This window comes from Lipotes vexillifer, unplaced genomic scaffold (assembly GCF_000442215.2).
Source record: "Lipotes vexillifer unplaced genomic scaffold, Lipotes_vexillifer_v1.1 scaffold870, whole genome shotgun sequence".
NCBI classification, from domain to species: Eukaryota; Metazoa; Chordata; class Mammalia; order Artiodactyla; family Lipotidae; genus Lipotes; species Lipotes vexillifer.
The window spans coordinates 70,140-90,826 of record NW_006771408.1 but is presented as its reverse complement, the minus strand read 5'-3'; the positions used below and the strand labels follow the sequence as shown (position 1 = coordinate 90,826).

At 51.0% G+C, this 20,687-nt stretch overlaps 1 protein-coding gene across 2 annotated transcripts in view; it reads right to left on the bottom strand.

Moving 5' to 3' along the window:
* Positions 1-7,307: 7,307 nt before the first annotated feature.
* The window catches only part of IFT27 (intraflagellar transport 27), a 19,560-nt gene continuing 6,180 nt past the window's right edge, over positions 7,308-20,687 (bottom strand). The window contains exons 2-7 of one of the 2 annotated variants that reach the window (XM_007446731.1): positions 19,167-19,246; positions 18,779-18,838; positions 17,104-17,163; positions 15,006-15,123; positions 13,994-14,103; positions 7,308-7,533 (exon numbers count right to left, since the gene is read on the bottom strand). In XM_007446731.1, coding sequence (XP_007446793.1) covers positions 7,435-7,533; positions 13,994-14,103; positions 15,006-15,123; positions 17,104-17,163; positions 18,779-18,838; positions 19,167-19,246 — 527 coding nt within the window. In that variant the 3' untranslated portion in view covers positions 7,308-7,434. The remainder of the gene's footprint in view (positions 7,534-13,993; positions 14,104-15,005; positions 15,124-17,103; positions 17,164-18,778; positions 18,839-19,166; positions 19,247-20,687) is intronic. The other variant, XM_007446732.1, reaches the window with a different exon arrangement.

Here is a 20,687-nt window from a genome sequence, read left to right as displayed (position 1 = left end):
AGAAGAGGGAGCTGTTAGAACAGCTGAAGGAAGCCTGATGGGAGGGACCCAAGCTTCCCCAAGATGTATCCTGAGATTCACAGACCCCCGAAAGCAGCTGTAGGCATTCCTGGAAATCTGCATTCAGAACCAAGGTTCACAGGCCTGTGGTAACCTCGGCTGTGAAATTGGAACATTGCCTCAGCCTCCTGGTTTGTTGTCTGAAGGTTGAGTGAGAGGAAATGGGCTTGAAGGGGACTGGGGGGATCCTGGCACCAAGTGGGGCTCACAGGGCTGTCTCCCCACCAGGCTCTCCTCTTGGCTCCAGAGCCCCAGCACCCTTGGGAAAGGGAGCTGCTTTGTTGGGATCCATGGTGAGGTACAAGGTAGGGGATAAAAAAGGCTCACAGTTGCCGAGAAAGCAGCCCAAGGTCATGGAAAGAGACCTGAGTGGGAGGGAAGGCAGGTTCAAGACTTGACTCCCGCCAGCCAGGAGGTCATGTCACATTCATGTGAAGTTGGGTGCAAAACATCCGCTTCAAAGAGTGGACACACAAAATAAAATTGAGATGTGTGTGAATTGCCGATATGTTGTTCGGGAAGCTGTTTCTTGATCTTTGCTTGAAAACATCCTTCGATATCAGCAAGAATCCACCGTGACCTGGATCCTGAATTCTCTTAATTTAAATACCATCTTACAAATGATACAGCACCCGAGAAAGTTCTGGACCGTGAACTCATTGCAGTCCTTATGTTAGGATGCTCAATGCTTACAGTTGGAATGGCTTTGTCACTGAAGCTTGGCTAGTGGTGACCCTTGGACGAGTCCTTCTCTGAGTGCTTGTACTCGACATGGGAAGAGCATAGTGCAAACGGGAGGGGGAGAGTCAAAGGCAAGCAAAGCATCATGACCTCCACCTCCAAAACTCCAATGTAAACCCAGGCTGCAAGAACTAGAACCAGCCTGGTGTCCATATTTGCATGTAGAGCCAGGCCTCAAATGTATCTTAATTTTAGTTCCTCTTCTCAAACCTGAAATAGATTGTATGTTTTAAGCTACAGCAAAAATGAAGGAGAAACAAGGTAAGTGCCTACTACTTTCTTGCCCTCCTCCCCCTGCCCTTAGCAAAGGCGAGAACAGAAAGTACCCCCTGCCCAGCACATCCTTTGGAGATGGAGATCCTTGGCCCAAGCTGAATTCTATAACCTTCAGAACAGAGTCCCTGGATTGTGTGCACAACGGATGGAGCTCTTTCTTGGGATTTTCGGAAAACAGACAAGCTTCAAGCACAGCTGGGCTGCAGCTTTGCTTTTTTTTTTTCCTTTTTTTTTTTTTTTCCACCTTCAGCCGTGGCAGCCTGCTCCTGATTTCTCTGGAAAGGCAGCTCCTAATTAGAGTGGATCGAAGAGTCTTTGCTCTAGCTTTGTTCTCCGTCTCGATTGAATCGTTGCTTTAGGACTTAATCTGGTGCAGTCACCAGTGGGCTGGGACACTTGCCTCTCCGAGCTGCTCTCAGGCGCGGGAGGGCTGGTCCCTGGGGGCCACCGAGAGCTCCGAGGAGCTCTCTGCATCCTCTCCCTCCAGGCCTCTCTTCCTTTCCCCTTTTCCTCCCCGTTTTTTTTTTTCTTTTTTTTTTTTTTTTCCACCTTCAGCCGTGGCAGCCTGCTCCTGATTTCTCTGGAAAGGCAGCTCCTAATTAGAGTGGATCGAAGAGTCTTTGCTCTAGCTTTGTTCTCCGTCTCGATTGAATCGTTGCTTTAGGACTTAATCTGGTGCAGTCACCAGTGGGCTGGGACACTTGCCTCTCCGAGCTGCTCTCAGGCGCGGGAGGGCTGGTCCCTGGGGGCCACCGAGAGCTCCGAGGAGCTCTCTGCATCCTCTCCCTCCAGGCCTCTCTTCCTTTCCCCTTTTCCTCCCCGCCTGCTTTCTCTCCTCTTAATTTCCTTTCATTAACAACCCAAAGCCATCCAGGGTGCCAGTCCCTGCTGGTGGGAGTGTAAATTGGTACAATTTCTCTGGAGGGCAATTTGTCAAATGCTATTAAAAGCCTTAAAAAAAAAAGTGCATAGGCTTTGACCTGGAAAGTCCCCTTCTAGGAATTTGTCCCGTAGAAATAATTGGACAGGGGTCTGCGAATATGTGCAAAAAGATGTTGCCCTCCGTGCTTTTCATGAGTGACAACTTGTAAAGCTGGTATCCATCCACAGGGGGTCATTAAAAAGGATCATGTGATAAACCAACTGGAAAAGGACCTTTTGAAGCTAACTGGAGAAATTTGAATACTGACTGGGCATTTGGTGCTCTTAAGGAATTACTGTTAAATTTTGTCAGGTGTGATAATGACCTTGAGATTGGTTTAGAGGCACACTGCAAGAGGGTTAGTATTTGGTTTAAACTGTTATAACAATAATAATAATGGAAGGGGGAAGAGGATGAAGCAAGGGAGGCAAAATCTTACAAGTTCTGAATCTGGCTGATGGGTAAAGGAGCATCTGTTACACTGTTCTCTTTATTTTTGTGTATGTTTAAAATTTTCATGATTTAAAAAGAAATAAAATGATCACATAAAACTGTATTTTTTGGTCTGAAATGATGTCCGCAAGATATTTTTAAGCGAAAGGAGAAACATTTCAAGCAGCATATATGGCAATATCACATTTCTGGTTAAAAAAAATATGTATGTATTTTTATATGCAGAGGAAAAAGGACGGAAGTACACACACCAGAATGTTAATGGTGGCTATTTCTGGATGGAAGGAGTTGAGTAATTTCCATTCTCTTCTTTATATTTTGTAATAGTTTCTCATTTTATTTTGGCAATAACCATACATTACTTTTATGCTCATAAAAAAGCCAGTAAAGAAAATTTGGAAATCACCTGGATTTTTTAATATACCATGCTTTGCAGAAGGAGGTTTTACACATCTCAAACTACACACGATAATAGGTAAGGTTGATGCTGTCATCCCCATTTGATAACAGGGAAGCTGGTGCTGGCCATCAGAGAGGGTGAGTGCCTTGCCTACAGACACACAGCAGCAATTCTAATTCCATTCTCCTGACGTGAAACCATTGCTTTTTCCACTAAACCCCAGACGCTTCTAGAGGACCAATAAGGAGTATCCGATGTGGTTCTTGCCTGCTACGAACCGACACTGTCTTTGCTCTCCTAGTCGCTTGCCACCATGCTCCATTCTGGAGTCACCCCCTCTGTCCCTCGGACAGTTACATAATGGCTTCCACAAAAATGCACTTTCTCCCCCGTCACATCACAGGTAAAACTCAGACACTGGCTGTTCGATACTTTCTCCTAATGAATCTTCCCAGTCCTCTTGCCTTTTTAGGATGGAAACGAGCTCTTCTTTACTGGCCTCTGCACATTGATCAGCTCTGTTTACTGGCAGAGCAAGAGCGAGCGGGCATTGTATACATAAATATCATAAAATCCACCGAGGGCTGGCAAGCCCAAGTTCTTAATCCTGGCTCCATCACTAACAATTTGCAACCCAAAGAAGTCCCTCTCTCTGTGTTTTCTGTCTCTAAAGTAAATAAAGGGTAACGTGTTAAAAAAAAAAAAAAATCAGTTGGTGTTCTGAGGAAAAGGGTGGGGTGGGGGAGAAGGCAATTCTAAATTGGGCTGAAAATACAAAGTTTTTGTTAATGCTGGAGATGGGTGAAGCCTTGTCTCCACATCTTCCCCATCAGCTCTCGGCCAGAATACTGGGACGTCTCTGAACTGGTCTCCTTAATCTCCAAGCACCTCCTCTCCCACTGCCTCCACCGATTTCCCCCCAGGCTGATCTTTCTAGAGCAGAAATCCAGGTGAGTCACCTCTGTTAAAACCCTTAAAGCTTCCCATTTCCTTCTGGAAAAAGTCCAACTTCTCTGGTCTATGTACCAAAACCTCCATGCTCTTGTTTTGCCTTCTCTCCAACCTCTCACCAGCTGGGTACCCCTCACTCCTTACCCAGTGCTTAACGCACAGTTCCTCAAGGGGGACCCTGCTTCATGCCTCAGGGCCTTTGCACGTGTGGTTCCCTTTGTCTGGAATGCTTTTCCCTGGTTGACACTGGGTGTTTCCCTGCGAGGTCCCTGGAAACCCTTCTTGCCTGTGAGACTTGAGCTCCTTCATGGCACAGCTTCAGCCATCCCGATATGCAGCAGGGCCCTGTGCCGAGATGGACCCAGGGATGGGACTGGCAGGTGCAAAACCAAAAGCTTCTCTCAAAACCAAAAACTCCTCCAAGAGATCTGGGTTAGCATGATTCTCAGCTCCCATCCTGGGCTCCACTGAATCTGCTCTGACTGCCATCCCAGTTTGGGACAGGAAAATTTTAATTTGCAATATACCATTTTAAAATACACATTTTAGCACCAGAATGCATGTATTTTAGCTACAGCAGGTAGCTCCCTGCTCTCTGAGTCTCCTCGCAGATGACCATCTAACCAAGGCAACTTTCCCAGTCATGGAAAACTAAGGGCTGGTGCTCATGGCAAAAACAGTGTCAGGGTGAACCACTGGGCCCAGGACACCGCCCTGGGGCTGCCTCACATGCCATCCACACCTGAATGAGGAACTCTTCTGGGGTGGGACCCCAGCAAAGAACACAGCCTGGAAAGTGCCTGAGGGCCCATGTTGGAACTGGGGTCTAGATTTCTAAGCGACCACTCCAAAACACGACGGGCCCCGCTGTGTTCCCACACTCCCACTCACCGAGGCTTCTCTGCCCTCTTGGTGGGTGAACCCAAGTGATGCCAGCAGGCAGCAAAAGGTACCGCAGAAGGGTTGGCTTCACAGAGCCAGGGAGTAAACAGAAAGAGGCCAGGCCCCTGCCTCAGACCATTCCTCGCAGAAAGAAGGAAACCGTGGAGCACAGGGAATGTCCCAAAGACAGCGGGAGAAGCGCTCAGCTCCTGTTCTCGTCCACAGCAGTGGGGGACCCTGGCGCCCACGCTTTTGGGGTTCCACTGGGGTTTAGAAGTGAAGTGTTGGCTCATCTTTCTCTTCTATGGCTTGTAGGTGATTCTAGGGCAGGGACTGCGTCCCATCCATCTCCAGATCCCCCAAAAGTCCATGCACACAGCTCAGACCCAGTGCCAGCCGCCAGGTAAAGAAAGTGGAAGGCGGGCTTTCCACTTCTGAGGGGCCTATGAATCAACCACACCGAGAGGGGCCAGACACTCTGCCCTCTCGGATCTTGCTGAAATGTCCCCTTCTCAGGGGGATCCTTTCTAACTTCCCTATTTCATACCGCTACCCCCTCCCTGGCACACCCTCTGCACGCCCTGCCCTGTTACCATCCATCAGACTGCGGATTTCCCTAAGTGAACCTCTTTCCCACCCCACTAGAATGTAAGCACCCTGAGGGTAGGGATTTTTGTTTTACTCCCCAAGTGTCCATTTCCCAGAACAGGTACCGACACTTTGCCCTCAGCGTCTCACCCTCTGTGTGGGTCCCCACGTTAGCCCCCTGGGGGCCATGAACAGCAGAGGTGGGAGCACCTGCTCCCCCTGCTGGTGGCGCAGGCTTCTGCCCCCCACTCCCCAGTCCCCCTGGAGGGAGCCAGGCATAAGGCTAGGGGATGCGTGCCAAGCTCCCCCAAGGACGCCCTCACCACCCTGTCCCTGCAGTTGGCACCAGGCTCCTGCAGCTCTGTGAGCATGCAGCTGGGGCGCAAGGTGCTAGCCTCCTCTTCTCGGCAGTGTCCTCTGTCTCGTCTTAGGAGGATTCTCCTGGGGTCTCCAGTGCCTGGTTCTGGGGGCGGGGCCGGAGAGGGAGTGGTACCCATCCACCAACACTGCCCACCCTCACTCCCTCCTCCTCTTGACCACTCCATTTTCTTATATAAACAGCAAAGAGCAAGGAGTGGAGAGGCGGGGCACCTCCAGGATGCCCTGGGGAAGGTGTCTGGCCCCAGCCTTTTGTGATCCCTTTAGGAAGTGGGTTTCTTAGCATCTCTTTGGCCACAGCCGTGGGTCCCAGTAACCAATTCTGGGGCAACTGGTAATGTCTCCTCCGTGTCTCCTTGGTTGTTTATTGTAGATCTTCCCTTCCGGAACACGGGCCCAGAGACCCACAGCTTGATGTGACCAGTGCCTAGGAAAATGCCCGGCAAATTGCAGGCCCCTATCTTCCGAAAGAAATGACTCACTGGGAAGATGGCTGTGGTTACAGTGAGTTTGTGTTGAGAAGTGACAGGAGGGGGGGATGGGAAGGGTCCGAGGTGGTCGATACGTGGCCGATGCCCTTCACGTGTTATCTCACTTCTCACAGTGACCTCTAGGGGCAACCGAGCCATCACCTCCACTTCCTCCCGGCCAAGCTCAGGCAGACGCAGGGGGGCGGCGGCTGTGGGCCGGGCTCTGGCGTCCATGATTCTGACTCTGGTTCCTCATTTGTAAAAGTGGGACAGCGAGACTCCACGTTGTAAGGATTAAATTAGCTAATACGTGTAATGTGCTCAGCTCATGTAGAGACATGGCAGGTCATAAACAGGAACCAGAGTTAATTTCCATTATGACTGCTATCACTGGGACAGACCCAGAATCTGCCTACCGCCAAAGCCAGCACCCTGCACAGCACCCCCACTCCCACCAAGAGGGCGACTGAAAGAGGGTGATGACCCTCTGGGGCCCTGGAGCTGAAAGAAGCTGAGACCCCCGGGTGAGGGTGACAGTTAGAGGCAAGCTTCAATGCCAGACCTCGGCCCGCAGCCCTGATGTAAGGGGCAATGAGGAACTTCTATGGGTCTTTAATCAGGGGAGTGAAATGATGAAAGTGGTGTTTTAGGAAGATTAATCTGGCAGCAGAGACAGGATGGGAAACAGTCAAGCTCAGTGCAAAGAATTATGACTGCTTCCTGGCTTGCTGAGAGGAGGGTCATTAAAGGAAAGTGGCCTCGTTCTTGGCTCCCTGGGTGCCAAGCTCAGGGTTCCCGGCAGCTGGGAGGGGCTGGGTCTTTATCAAGAGGAGGCACCCAGGGCAGCCGGCAGAGGGCACTGCTTTTGCCAGGGACAGTAGCCATCACCAGGGAGCTCTGGCTGAGGAGCAAGGTGGACAGCGGGACAGGCAGCAAAGTCGAATCCGCTAGAATAAGGAGAGGGCCATCAGCCCCCTGGCCATGTGGCAGATTCCAAGCTGAGCACCTCAACTACGGCAAGTTGTGGGGTGGGCTCTCGCGGGGAGGTCCTTTGGGGAGGGCAGGACACCCACTGTCACAAGCACCAGCTCCCACCACTGGAGGCTGCTCTGGAAGCAGCAACCGAAGTGTAAAATGGCACCAGGGCTGCCCCGACCGAGAACGGAATGAGCTGCTGCTTCTCCGTTTCTCTCATTTTATTTAAAGCTGTCACGATAGATTGGAAGGGCCCACGCAACTCTGTCTCCTCGCATCTCCCGAGGAGACGGAGCCCGCGGCCAGGTTCCATCGTGGGGAATGGTCCAGCCAGCCCCTCACACCAGCGCCTGGAAAACCTCCAGCTTCTCCCGGTACAGGTGGTGAAACTGCTTGGCCAGGTAGTGGAAGGGGGCTTTGTAGTTTTCCATCTCCTTCTGGAGAGACAAATTGAAGAAGTCAGTTGCTTGGTTTTAGGACTGTCACAGAGAGCCGCTCTTCCCTCCTGCCAGGTGCTCCGCCCTCGGCCCCAACTTCTCCTTCCCACCACCCCCACCACTCAGGGCAGCTACTACCATTCCTCCCGTTTTACAAGAAGGAAACTGAGACGTGGAGAGGTTGAGGTCACGTGCCGAGAGCCACACACTTGCCCGTGATGGAGCTGGGTCTGAACCTAGACCTGTCCCTGTAGAGCCTGTCCTTTGAGCCACTCTCACTCTGTGTGTGACAGGATGTTAAAATGAGACTCTTTCTTGCTTAGTTTTGACTGAGGCCCCAAAGGTCAAAGCAAAACAACAGATGGCAAGGACCTCCACACTCTGGAGGGAGGACCAGTCAGGATGGAGGTCGGGGAGTGCTGTGGCATTTCCCCCAGGATGCGGGCGCTTCTCCCTCATCCTGAGGTCAGTAGGAGGGTCCCAAGAGGAAGCCTGAAGCCCGGGGACTTAGGCCAGGGCTGGACCCGGGCCTGGGAAGCATCAAGGTGAGGCTGGGGTTGGCTGTCTGGATGGCCAAGCAGGAGAGTGCAGACTGGGGATGGCCTGCAAACTGGGGCTGCAGCAACGCCTCCCTGGACCAGCGGTGGGCCCAGCGGAAGCCCAGCCTGGAGCTCTCTTAAAGGGACTCCGCGGGGACAGCCTCCAGGAGGGTGATGGGTCCCAACAAGAATGGACGGCCCGCGCGGAGCGGCTGGGCCCGTGAGCCGTGGCCGCTGAGCCTGCGCGTCCGGAGCCTGTGCTCCGCAAATGGGAGAGGCCACAACAGTGAGAGGCCCGCATAACGCAAGAAAAAAAAAAAAAAAAAAAAAAAGAATGGACGGCCCGGAACTGAGGTCGCAGGAAAGGTGAGGAGGTGTCCTAGCCCGAGGCGGTGTCACCTGTGAGGTGGAAGCCGCAGGTGAGAAAGCGCCCCTGATGGGCGCAGGGAGGGCATCTCTGACACCTGGCAAGTCCAGAGGGGCCACAGCAGGTCCCAACAGAAGTGAGCTGGTGGGGAAGCACAGGTCCAGAAACACAGATGCAGCAGCCTGGCCCTGCTTCCCACAGCAGGCTCAGGAGGCGAAGGTGACTTTACGAATTTTGACAGTCACCCAGGACTGGGCATTTTAATATGTGAAATAATGAATAATTTTGTGACTAAAGGTGACCAAAGGATTTTTTCATTATCTGAGAGAGATCAGCAAAGTTCTGGAACTTGCCCTAGGTTTTCTTCATCTGGTAGGAATAACCAGCCCTATAGGGTGAGCCTGACAGGCTGTGGGAGAAAGAAAATGGTGCCCTCTCCACTTAGCTGTCGTTTCTCACTCTCTACGTGTGCATCCACGGGTATTCTAAATGTTTTTAAAGAAATAAGTTGGCAGAAGAAAGCACCCACTACTTTCAAGACAGTAGCTCAAACTATGAATGCACAAGAACCTGTTTTCAAACAATCCGCGGCTGGTGGCAAAAGTGCAGCCTTGATAAGAGGTAAGGAAATATCCCCAACAAAACGGAAGGATTTCCAAACCAAAGGATGGAACGAAGTCATCAAGCTCAGTGCCTTTGTTTTATAGGCAGCAGTCTGGGTCCCAGGGGTGCAGTGGCCCAGCTGTTTTACGCAGAGCCCAGTCTAGAATTCAGATGCCCCAAATTTGAGAAGAGCAGCCTTTTCACTCTGCCAGCTGGGGTGACAGAAGTGCGCAAAAGGAAACCAGTTCCTGCAGAAAGTTACCGGACTTCCTGTCCCAAAGGTGGAGGAGACAAGTCACCAAGAGCAGAACCAGAGGTGGCAGTGCTGAGAGGGTGCTGAGAAATGACAGGACGGCTGGCGGCCCAGACGAGTGTCTGTACTCAATTCATGACTGCCAAGGACCGGAAGGCTGTCACTCTTCAGCAGGCCATAAGAAGAATAACTCAGTTATATTTGCAAGACACTTTTGACTGTACAGAGCATAATGTCCTAGGCTACGCCAAAGTCAAATAGCAAAACGCTACGTCAGTTGCAAGTATAGTTAAGCACTGAATGGGAAGAGAATGAGGCCTGCAAAGCTCATGCACAAGGATTTCTAACTGAATCTGAAAGCTCTTGAAAGCCAGATCTTCGGAGAACGCAACATAAAAAGTAGGGAATTCAATGGAGGCAAGTCTCTTTATACGCACGGAGTGCTCCTGAAATAGCAGATGTAAACAGAACCATTTTCCAAATGCATTAGGAGGGCTTGCTAATGATAGGAATCCTTTTGTTAAATGATGAGTCATAATCTTGCTGACATCGTTTGACAGCTGTAGAGTAGGTCTGCTCTGCGTGAAGAATCTTTAGAGCAGGCTCAGACTAGTGCTTAATCTGGCCTAGAATTCTGCCTCTGAGACTCCCAAAGTAGGCTCTGTGGGAGGCCAGGACCCCTTCTAGAAGGTTATCAAGCTGGACAGGCTGGCCTGTGTTCCAGTTCTGGTTCCACTGCTTGTTAGCTGGGCAACCAGGGAAAGCAACACAGTCTTTCTGAGTCTGTTTGTCATCAGTAAGATACGGATAGCAGCAGGACTGTTGGAAGCCTAAATAGATAATGTGTGCAAGACACTTAGCACACAGTAGGTGCTCAACAAACATCAGTTCCCTTCCCCTCACCTTCCTGCAAGGGAAGCCATCCCTATGGATCTTTCCTGAACTCGCTTTTATTTAATACTGTCCAACTTCTTGCAGTAATAAACAATGCATTTTAAACTTTTAACTGCTGTTTAAAGAAATGCTCTTAAACTTTTTGGTGTGAAAATGCCAAATATTGAGGGGTGTTAGAAAGTCAAAGAGAAACCACAAAGACCTCGAATAGCCAAAGTAATCCTGAAAGAGAACAAAGTTGGAGGCATCACATTTCCTGATTTCAAACCCTATTACAAAGCTATAATAATCAAAACAATACGGTCCTGGCATAAAAACAGACATGAAGACCAATGGAACAGAATTGAGAGCCCAGAAATAACTGCCCCACATATACGGTCATCTAATATTTGACAGTGGAGTCAGGAATACTCAATGGAGAAAAGATAATCTCTTCAATAAATGGTGCTGGGAAAACTGGATATTCACATGCAAAAGGATGAAACTGGATTCCTATTTTACACCTCCCAGAAATTAACTCAAAATGGATTAAACACTTGAACTTAAGACCTGAAACCAAAAAAACTCCTAGAAGAAAACATTGGGAGAAAGATCCCTGTCAGTGGTTTTGGCAATAATTTTATGAATATGACAACAAAAGCACAAGCAACAAAAGCATAAATCAATAAGCGGGATTACACCAACCAGAAAGCTTCTGCACAGCAAAGGAAGCCATCAACAAAATGAAAAGGCAACCTGCAGAATGAGAGAAAATATTTGCAAACCACACATCTGATAAGGGGTTGATATCCAAAACATACAAGGAATTTGTGCAACTCAACAGCAAAAACACAAATACTCTGATTAAAAAATGGGCAAAGGACGAATAACAGATATTTTTACAAAGAAGATATTCGAACGGCCAACAAGTGCATGAAAAGGTACTCATAATTATTAACCGTCAGGGAAATGCAAATCAACCACAATGAGATATCACCTCACACCTGTGAGGATGGCTATCATCAAAAAGACAAGAGGTAAGTGTTGGTAAGGATGTGGAGAAAAGGGAACACTTGTGCACTGTTGGTGGGTATGAAAATTGGTGCAGCCACTACGGAAAACAGTACGGAGGTTCCTCAAAAATTAAAAATAGAGCTGCCATATGATCCAGCAATCCCACTTCTGAGTATGTAACCAAAGAAAACGAAATCACTTCCTTGGAGAGATAGCTGCATCCCCATCTTCACTGCCAAGAGAATAGTCATGACAGTAGTCACGACGTGGAAACAACCTAAGTGTACACTGATGAATGAATGGATAAAGACAATGTGGTACACACACACACACACACACACACATGAATACTATTCAGCCATGAAAAAGATGGAAATCCTGCCACTTGTGACAATGTGGATGAACGCTGACGGTATTATGTTAAGTGAAATAAGCCAGCCGAGAAAGATAAATATTGTTATGTTCTCACTTATGTCTGGTATCTAACAAAAAACAAACACAGAAACAGAGAGTAGACTGGTGGTTGCCAGGGGCGGTAGGGACGGGGGTGGGAGAAACGGGTGAAAGTGGTCAAAGGGTACAAAACCTCCAGTTTTAAAATGAGTATGTTCTGGGGACGGAATTATAAAGAAAAAAGAAAGTCAAATGGCCATGTAGGTATCTCCTTTAGGTCTGCAGGACAATTATGGCTGCATTTAGAAAGAGAGGAGGAGATGGGCTTGGTGTCAGGACTTGGCTGCGTCTCAAATGGCATTTGGTTATATCTCCGTTTTAATTACAGCTTTCTTAACCAAGCTGCCGGTGGTGCTTTTGTTGGCATCAACTCGGGGCGGGGTGGGGGGACTAGTTAACTTGCACAGTTAATACCAAGTGCTTAACTGCAGCCTCGTCAGACATCATTTACACCCTCCCGTTTCAATCGTGTAGTGGCAAACAGCTGACCAGAGTTTAAACATGCAGCCCAGTGCCCTCTGGTGATGGAAGTGTTGGGAGTGGGTGTTAATTTCTGAGTTCCGTCAGGAGTTCCAGGGAACGTGGGATATTGGGGTAAGGAGGCAACTTCATAAATGTGAATGGAGGAGGAGGGAATAGGAAGATACTGTTTGCTGGGGGGGGTGCAGCTTACTGCTTTGCTCAAAGGCGTCCTGCATAAGAGATGGGCAACCCTCTATACTGTAAAAGCCTGCTAATTGGAACTTCACTAATTTAGCATTTGTGATCATTGGACCAGAGGCAAAACTGACATTTATCTCTGCACAATCTAGGAATACAAGGATTTAGTGAGTAATAATAGCAGAAATGAGATTACTAGAGGGAACATTTATATTTAAAAAAGCTAACATTGACTGAGCGTTTACTATGCCTCAGACTTCGTGCTAAGTGCTTTTATATTCACCATCTGACTTAATTCTCATATTTATTACTCAATGAGGGATATATTTTACTATCCCCACTTTATAGGTGAGGAACCTGAGGCACCAACAGGGTAAGTAACACACCGAGCGGCCCACAGCTAGTCCTGCTATTCAGCATCGGAGGTCGGAGCACCTGCCTGCACTCGCTACTTTCCCTAAGGAAGCACGCCACTTTGAGGGGGTTTAAGAAATTCACATCCGTACAGCAAATGAATAGCAGCATTTGCCAAATTTCATAGATGCAACAACAAGAGTGCCTGTAGCTTAAGGAGAGTTTGAGTAGAAAACGACCTCAGGGCTATTTATTAACTAGCCCACTGACTCTTGGAAGACCAAGGAATCAGTCGGGGCCGGAGGCCACAAGGCCAGGAATGAAGTCCAAGTTACCACCATGGATGTTTCAGGCTGTGCCAGACATGGCAAGTCTCCCCAGCAACCCCAGGAAGGGGCACTGCAGCTGGCACCTTGGTCCCTGCTGGCTCTGAAGTGGGTGTTTCTGGGCGGCTCCCACAGCGGGGTGTCTTCTCTTGACCCCCTTCCATAGTAGCACACAAGTGTTTCTGATTGGTGTAGCCTGGGTCACGTGCCTGCACCCTGGCTGCAGGGAGGCTGGGACCTCAGAACTCCCCACGTAGGAGGGCGCTTCCCACAATACTGTGAACATGCCCAAATCATGATTATCGGGTACTGAAGGGGACGGGAACAAATCCCTCTGACTGTCCCCCTTCCCAAGGGCTCTTGCTGAATATACCAGAGGACACTCTACGGCCTGGTGTCACCCTGGGGCTGCGGCACGGTGGGGGCAGGGAGCACGGGAACCAGAAGTCAGGGATCCTAGTCCTGGCTCAACCCTTCATGAGTCAACAGGACTCGCTCAACCCTTCGTGAGTCAACGTGACTCGCTCAACCCTTCGTGAGTCAACGTGACTCGCTCAACCCTTCGTGAGTCAACGTGACTCGCTCAACCCTTCGTAAGTCAACGTGACTCACGGCAGTCACTTCACCCCAACACAAAGTGGGGAATGGGGGCCAGCTCCTGGATCATGGGGCTGATTTTGAGAGTCTATGAAATAATGTGCCAACAACACTGTAACCCAAGATGTCTCATGCCAACATCAAGTGTCACTGTAACTGAACACAATACACTTGTGTTTCTTAACTAATTGAGATGCAGCTTTTCCCAGGGCTGGCTGGCTGGCTGATCTGCTTGTTTGTAACACACGAGTGACTCTTGCTATATTGAGAAGAGATCTTGGGCTAAGGGTGTAAACATCAGCTCCAAATTAGGCTCTGCATATGGTGGGCTAACAACTCGATGCATGTGAGGTCATGTGAGAAACCGCTTCCAGCCGAGGTCTGCTCCAGACTTGGCTACGGTGCAGGCGGAAATACTTACCACGGATGTTTCAAAACATTCCAGGCCTTGGCCCAGTGCCCATGCCCGGGTCTGGGCCGACTCCACCACTCGCCTGCTGGCCAGGTCTGTCTTGTTCCCCACCAGTACACCTACTCGAGAGAAACAATCGGAGCATCGCATTTAACCGTGGCCGTCTGGGAGGACAGCTGGAGAGATAAAAGAGCAAGCAGCCTAATTTTGAGGTGTGTAAAACCTCATCTGACAGAGGCTCCCTGATCCGAGGTGATGAGCACGACCGGAGACCCCGCACCGGCCCCCGAGGGCCGCAGCAGAGCGGGAGGCCGGCGCTTTGCACCTGCAGCTTTCGCTCAGCCCCTCTGCTAGACCTCCTGGGTACCTGTCCGCCTCCTCTCCCTAAGGCTGCAAACCGTGAAGGCAAGGACCAAACTGATGTGAGCATTTGCGATCATTTCTAGCACATGGAGCAAACTTTCAAAACGGTCATTAACACTAATCTGAGGGCTGGGCTCAGAGTCAGGCATTCAGAGGTAATTTGGTTCTGTTGCCAGCTGCATCCGCTGCGGCTAATTTTTGAGCCTGTCTCTGGAGATCGCTTTCCCTGGTCTCTAATGAGGAGAATTTGTTGATCTCACATAGGGATGAAAAATAAACTGATTGAGAGCATTCAGAAGTGAAAACGGGCCTTGCATGTTTACTGGTGCCCCACATACAGGAGAAAATGAGGACTGCTTCCCTGGGGTTAGCTTTCCAGAAATAACAACTCATATTCCTTCCCCCTTATTATCTTGAGTCACCCCATAACCCTGCCGGGGGGGCGCCAGCAGGCCCATTTTACAGACTCACAGAGGTGGGGCAACTCACTGAGGTTTCCGTGGTTGCTGAGGCAGAGCCAGGGTATGGTCTAGACCATCACACTCAAAGACCAGGGCACCCTTTTTCTGCACCCACAGCCACTTCTGCAGTGACCTCGTGCTCTTGAACTTGAAGGTCAGAGGTGCTGCTGGAAACCCCGGATGCCTGCAGCTCGTACCTGGGAGGGTGGCGCCTGGCATCTGTGACCGAGCCTTCTCCAGCCACTTGCTGCAGTTGATGAAGGACTGCTCGTTGGTCACGTCGTAGACGAGACACAAGACGTTGGGACTCTCCCACTGTGCAAGGGCGACAGGATAGGGACACGTCACTGACAGCGAAAGTGACTTCTAGACTGGGAGGAAATGTGGCCTTCTAAGGGAAGGGACACGTGGGCAGAGGGAAGTGAAAAATTCTAAAGAGGATGTGAATCAGAAAACCAAGCCACATCCACAGAAGAAAACGATTCGCCCACAGGAATGAATGGGAGGGCTGGGCGAGGTGGCGGGGAAGGCCTAGGTCTGGGATGGCGATGGCGAGGGCGAGAGCTCGCATCTGTGCCAGGCTCTCTGCTGGGCGTTTTCTGTGTATCATCGTGAAACCTCCCAACTTTGCAGGGCTGGTCGGAAGATCCCTACTGTGTAGCTGAAGAAACTGAGTTCAGAGAGGGTAAGTGACTTGCCCAGGTCACACAGGCTTTAAACACCAGGGTGGGGCTGAGGCTTCTCTACCCAGAAGCGCTTTGCCTGCCCCGGTCCCATTAACCCATTCTTCTACTCATATTCTCATCGAGGGCCCACTATTATGCAAGGCGATATGCTTTTCTGCTTTGCAGGCCCGCAAAAGCATCCTGTTTTCATCAGCCACTCACTGGAAGCTGGTTTGCTTACATTTTCCTAATAAAGGCCGGCTTTTCAAAAGGCAAAGGGCTCCTCCTGCAGTGTATCAGCCCTAATCCAAACCTGACCAGCAACTGGACAGGGTTCGCTGTCCCAATTAAGAACCAGTGCTATGCTCTCAGGGGCTGGCGCCTTCAGGGGCTGCTCAGACTCCTGGGCCATCCTGCTGCCTGGCACGGGGCCGCGGGGCAGCCCTGTTTAGGCTGTGAGGCTAGTCCTGGTGCGTGTGACTCTTGGCGATGCCCCGGTCTCTGAGGACCCCCATCCTGCACAATTAGAGCCTGGTTCACCTCTGCGGTGTTGTCACCTCCCAGGGTGTGAGGGAGAATCCTTTTCCCTCCAGCTGTCCTCGGAAGGCCAGCCCAGAAATGGCTCTGGAGGCCTCACCCTCCTGCCCCTGAGGCAACACTGGCTCCCCTCCTGCAGGTGCCCAGGATGGGAGGAGCTTGGACTAAACCGATGATCCCTTCACAGCTTCACTCCTCAGACTACAGAGCTCTAGCTAGAGTCACACTGATCACCCCTGTGCACATGCAGGAGAGACCTCCTTCCTCCAGGCCCCAGTGAGGGCACCCAGCATGGGTAGCGTGTGACCCTGACTTGTCCAGACACATCATCTCCTCCGCTGGGCAGCGCCGGACAGTGTACAAGGGAGCCGCGTGGGAAAACACCAAGAACTGATGTGTGAGGCCAGCCCTGTGTGAAATTACCATCATTAGATCTATTTCTCTTAGGCGAAAAAAGAGGGTGGCAGCAAACAGTTTCTATTAAAATGTAGCTGTTCTTGGAAAGGCAGGGGAGGGCTCTGGAGAGCTCAAACCTCCTAAGTAGCTCACTGGCCCACATTAGCGGAACCGTTACCTTGGAAGGTACAGCAAGCTGGATCCTAAGAGGAAGGCTGGGCGGGCTGGATGAGCCTGGGGCAGCAGCAGGGGCAGGTCTCAGAGCAATCCTAGGTCGGACCAGGGGGTGGGCTGGGAAGGTAGGGGCCTCTAGGGCACCCCCTAGCGGGGAAGGAAATCTTTGCTCCAGACCCAGGAGGTGGAGGAGGGCTGAAAGAACACCCCCAGGAGGGGGATGCTCCAGAGAAGGGAGGCCCCGGAGTGGGGGGCTGCGAGGACCGAGGTGTACGGCTCTGGTGCATTGGGAGCCAGCCATTCCAGGGCCGGGGGGAAGCAATCACGAATCACATGCAAGAGCTGCTCCTACCTGCCAAGGGGCCACCAACCCCAAGGCTGGGAGGAACGCCCCTTACAGGATGTTGCCATGGTAGCTTCTCCTGGTGTCTGTAGTGAAGTGAAATTTCTGTGAGGGCACTGTTAAGGGGCAAACCTTTGGCGGGAGGTGGTGGTGATAGGAAAAAGACTGAATGCTACTTGCCAATTTATCCAGCATTTCAGAAAACAGCTCCTTGCCGGCCGAGTCAAGAATGAAGAGTTCCTGGAATCAGAAAGACAGGTCCCAGGAAAGCCTACACATGGGGAAACCCCTGGCTGCAAATCCCCGATAGGACTCCCAGCGCACCTTCAGGGTGACATACGCATGCGCACGTGCACTCACATTTGTCTTTTGTCCAAGGCACGAGGAAGACGGTGGGAGGAGGAACGAGCTCAAGTACAATGGTTTCCCACCCCAACTGGCTCTTTCTGGGCGGCATCTCACCTCTCCTAACCCCGAGTGCAAAAATACCAGGAACAAGCTGACTTCCCACCTGGCAGAACAGAATGCTAGACAGGCTGACAAGTGCTCTGTTTTCCAAAAGGTCATTCTGCACTTTGTTAACGAAATTGATTTTCAAATCTTAAAACGATCCTTTTTAAAGGAGGTCACCAAGGAGGCCTGGGGAAGGCATTTAAAGTAGGACAGTCTGTCATGGTTCTGGATGGCTGAGGTGTGATTCTAGCAGAGGGCGCAGGATGACCCTTCCTGCCCGTGTCCGAACCTTCACCGGCCCAGGTGAGAGCCCCTCCCCAATGCTACCATTCCAGGAAGTCTCCCCTAATTTCCCCGTTAATTTCCTGCTGGCTCTGGCCTCTGGCACACGCTGTCTGAAGGTCAGCGACCTCCTCTGCTTTGCACATTGGTTGTCGGTGCATTCATCTTATCCCTTCTCACTGTATCCGGGGTACTTAAAATTGCTTTTTGCTCATGGACCTCTTTAAGAATCTAGCAATTCTTCAGGCTTCTCTCCAGAAAAGCACATGCAAACCTAGCATCTTGCAATTCAATTTCAAGGGTCGAGGCTTCCCACAGAGGGACCCAGGTTAGGAACCTCAGTACTCGGTAAGTTCTGAGGGTGAGACCCAGAGCCCAGACTTCCTCACTTCTTCCTCATCCCTTCCATACGATGCTTCCCGTGTTCCCCCCAGCCTGTTCCTGAATGCTCAGACAAGCCTAGGCCAAGTCCTGGCACTTTTAGGTAGCCAGTCAGACATGAGTGGGTCTCGCCCCATCCTGGACGGGGTCATCTTTCCCTCCCCAACCTGGACACTAGTGATCAGAACCCACCCAGAGATCCTCCCTCTTCTAGTCAAGGACCACCAGCCTTATCAGGACCAAGCAAGATAAACCTACCAGCACAGGTCGGTGCAGGTGCACCAAGACCTAAAAGGTGCCTCAAGGTAACCTGGGGTTCATTATGCCGTATTTGTAATACATTAGCATTGTGGTTTTGGTGCTCGTGCGCAAGCGCCTGTGCACTAGGAGAAAAGTTACGGGACCTAAAGCTGTCAATCAACTTGTCAGTCAAATGACGCAGGACACAGGGAGGGACCACCACTCTAAAAAGCCCAACCCTACCCCACTGCGGGCTGCTTCTGGTTTCCAGACAGCCCACTCTCATTCTTTCTTGGGAGTGTACTCTTGCTCTGCTTAATAAAACTCTTAGTACTTAAAACCATTCTATGTCTCTCGACTGAAATCTTTCCCTTGTGAAGGCAAGAACTGAGGAAATTGCTGTCCCCCTGGTGACAGCACTGCCTCGCTCCGTGACCACAGAGCCCTCGGGCACAGCTGGGGCAGCACTGAGCCCCCTTGGGGCGAGGGCACCACTCACCACACTGTCCCCTGTGTCAGGGACTGGCACCGTCTTCACCACCAGATCCACCCCTGTTGTCTGTGGAGGAAAAGGGAGAACACGCACATTAGGGGTCCCAAGGGGACGCATGTCTCCGGCTCAAGTGTCTGTGCTCTGGACTCACTCCTGGTGTGGAAGTCAGAGAGGCCCTAGTCTCATCCAACCCCCTGCCCACGAGTGAGCTGTTACACGGTGACCAGCCAACCACCGGCCAGTCTGCTCCACACACTGCCCCGTGCCCCGTGGCTTGTGGCCATACGGTCAGGCCTCTTAGGGCTTCTTAAGGACATTTGGAAAGTCACTGCCCCAGGGTTATCTGATCACTTGTCTTTAAGCCTCCGCCAGGCCTATGATGCCCACATCTCACCAGGGTGTAGTTCTTCTGGAAATGGGCTCCGTCGCTGCGGAAGATCTGGGCCAGGGCGGTCTTGCCCACGGTTGGGTCTCCTGTGAGGTCAGAGTAGAAGAAAAACACCGCTTTCATCCCAAGCTGACTAGAGGCTCTCCCATTCCAGAACGCTGGTCTAGAAACCGAAAGCCTCAATGATTTCTCAGGGAAAAGGTACTTGATTCTCATGGGAACTTGCTCCGGGGTCGCTGGCAGGGCAGCGGGTCCGTGAGACCGATCTTCCAAACCCATGATGGCCAGTTTCTTTTCTTCCGGGCTAATCCTTTCATCTACAAAAACCCACCCAGAAGGTAACAGAGCTGAAGGAGGGCTTCTGAGCACTGGAAATAGAACTGACACTCTTCCACTGAAACACACCCGACGGGGAAAACCCGTCCCTTTCAACCCTGAAATTACTTTGAAGTCTTGAAGGTAAGGAAGTGTGACCAGGTACAGACTTACAGGTTCAGCTCTCTAATGGAACCACTTTGAGTTTAGAGCGTCCATCCTGAGAATCCTGCGTACTTTTCTGGGGTGCGGGGGAGAGGGTGAGAGTTGGGTTTCTACAGAGAGTTTCTACATTTAGGAGAAACAAAACGTCAGGGGCTACATTTGCCATCCTGAAGCCCATTTCCAAGTGACATTTTCCACCTCCACCTCCTGGTAACCCATCTGCGACCACTGCGGGCCCATCTTCCCAGGGCCTCTCCTCTAAGTCTATCGGCAACAGCCACTGGTTCCTCTAAGCCCGTCTCATACCTACCGGCTCCATCTCCTCGGCTTTCCTTTGTTAGTGGAGAGCCCCATAAACTGGTACCTAGAAACTAAAGATCTGTGTCACAGTTTCAAGTCTGAGACCTGGACCTTTCACAAGGTGGTCAGGGGCAATTTATTCTGGAGTTCCTCCCGGGCCCCCAAGGGTGCTGGAGGCTCTCCGTGCCCATCCTTAATTCTCCTGCACCCTCCCCACGTCCCCACCGGTGGCTCTGCGGGGCTTCCTTTGATACCACACTGTGTTCATCTGCAAGACCTTTTCCACCTTGAGAGTCTCACACTGATTCTCCCTCCATCAACCAGAGCCCTGGCAGAACACCTGTCTGCTGCTTTCTCACCCCCATGATCCTCAGCAAAATCACCACGCTCGCATCTTTCTGCCTTGCATCCCTTGATGCAATCGTCTCACCTTCACCCCGTTTTACAGGCGGCTTCAACTCGCCTCTTTACTTGACTCCTTGATAGCCTGCCTCCCTGTTCACTTTTCAGTTTTGACTTTTCTCACCTATAATTTTCTCTTGTGAGACAATTATTTGCCTACTCGTGGCATTTCATTTCACGTTAACTCCTCCAGGACTGAGTGAGCTAGTCAAGTCTTGCTTTTCTCTTTGCCACCATTTCTTAGAAGGGAACCAACACGGGTTGAGCCTCTGTCATGGACCCATTCATACAATCTCATTTGCTCCTTCCCAGCCCCCAGGCCCCAGCCTCCACCGCCCCCCCCCC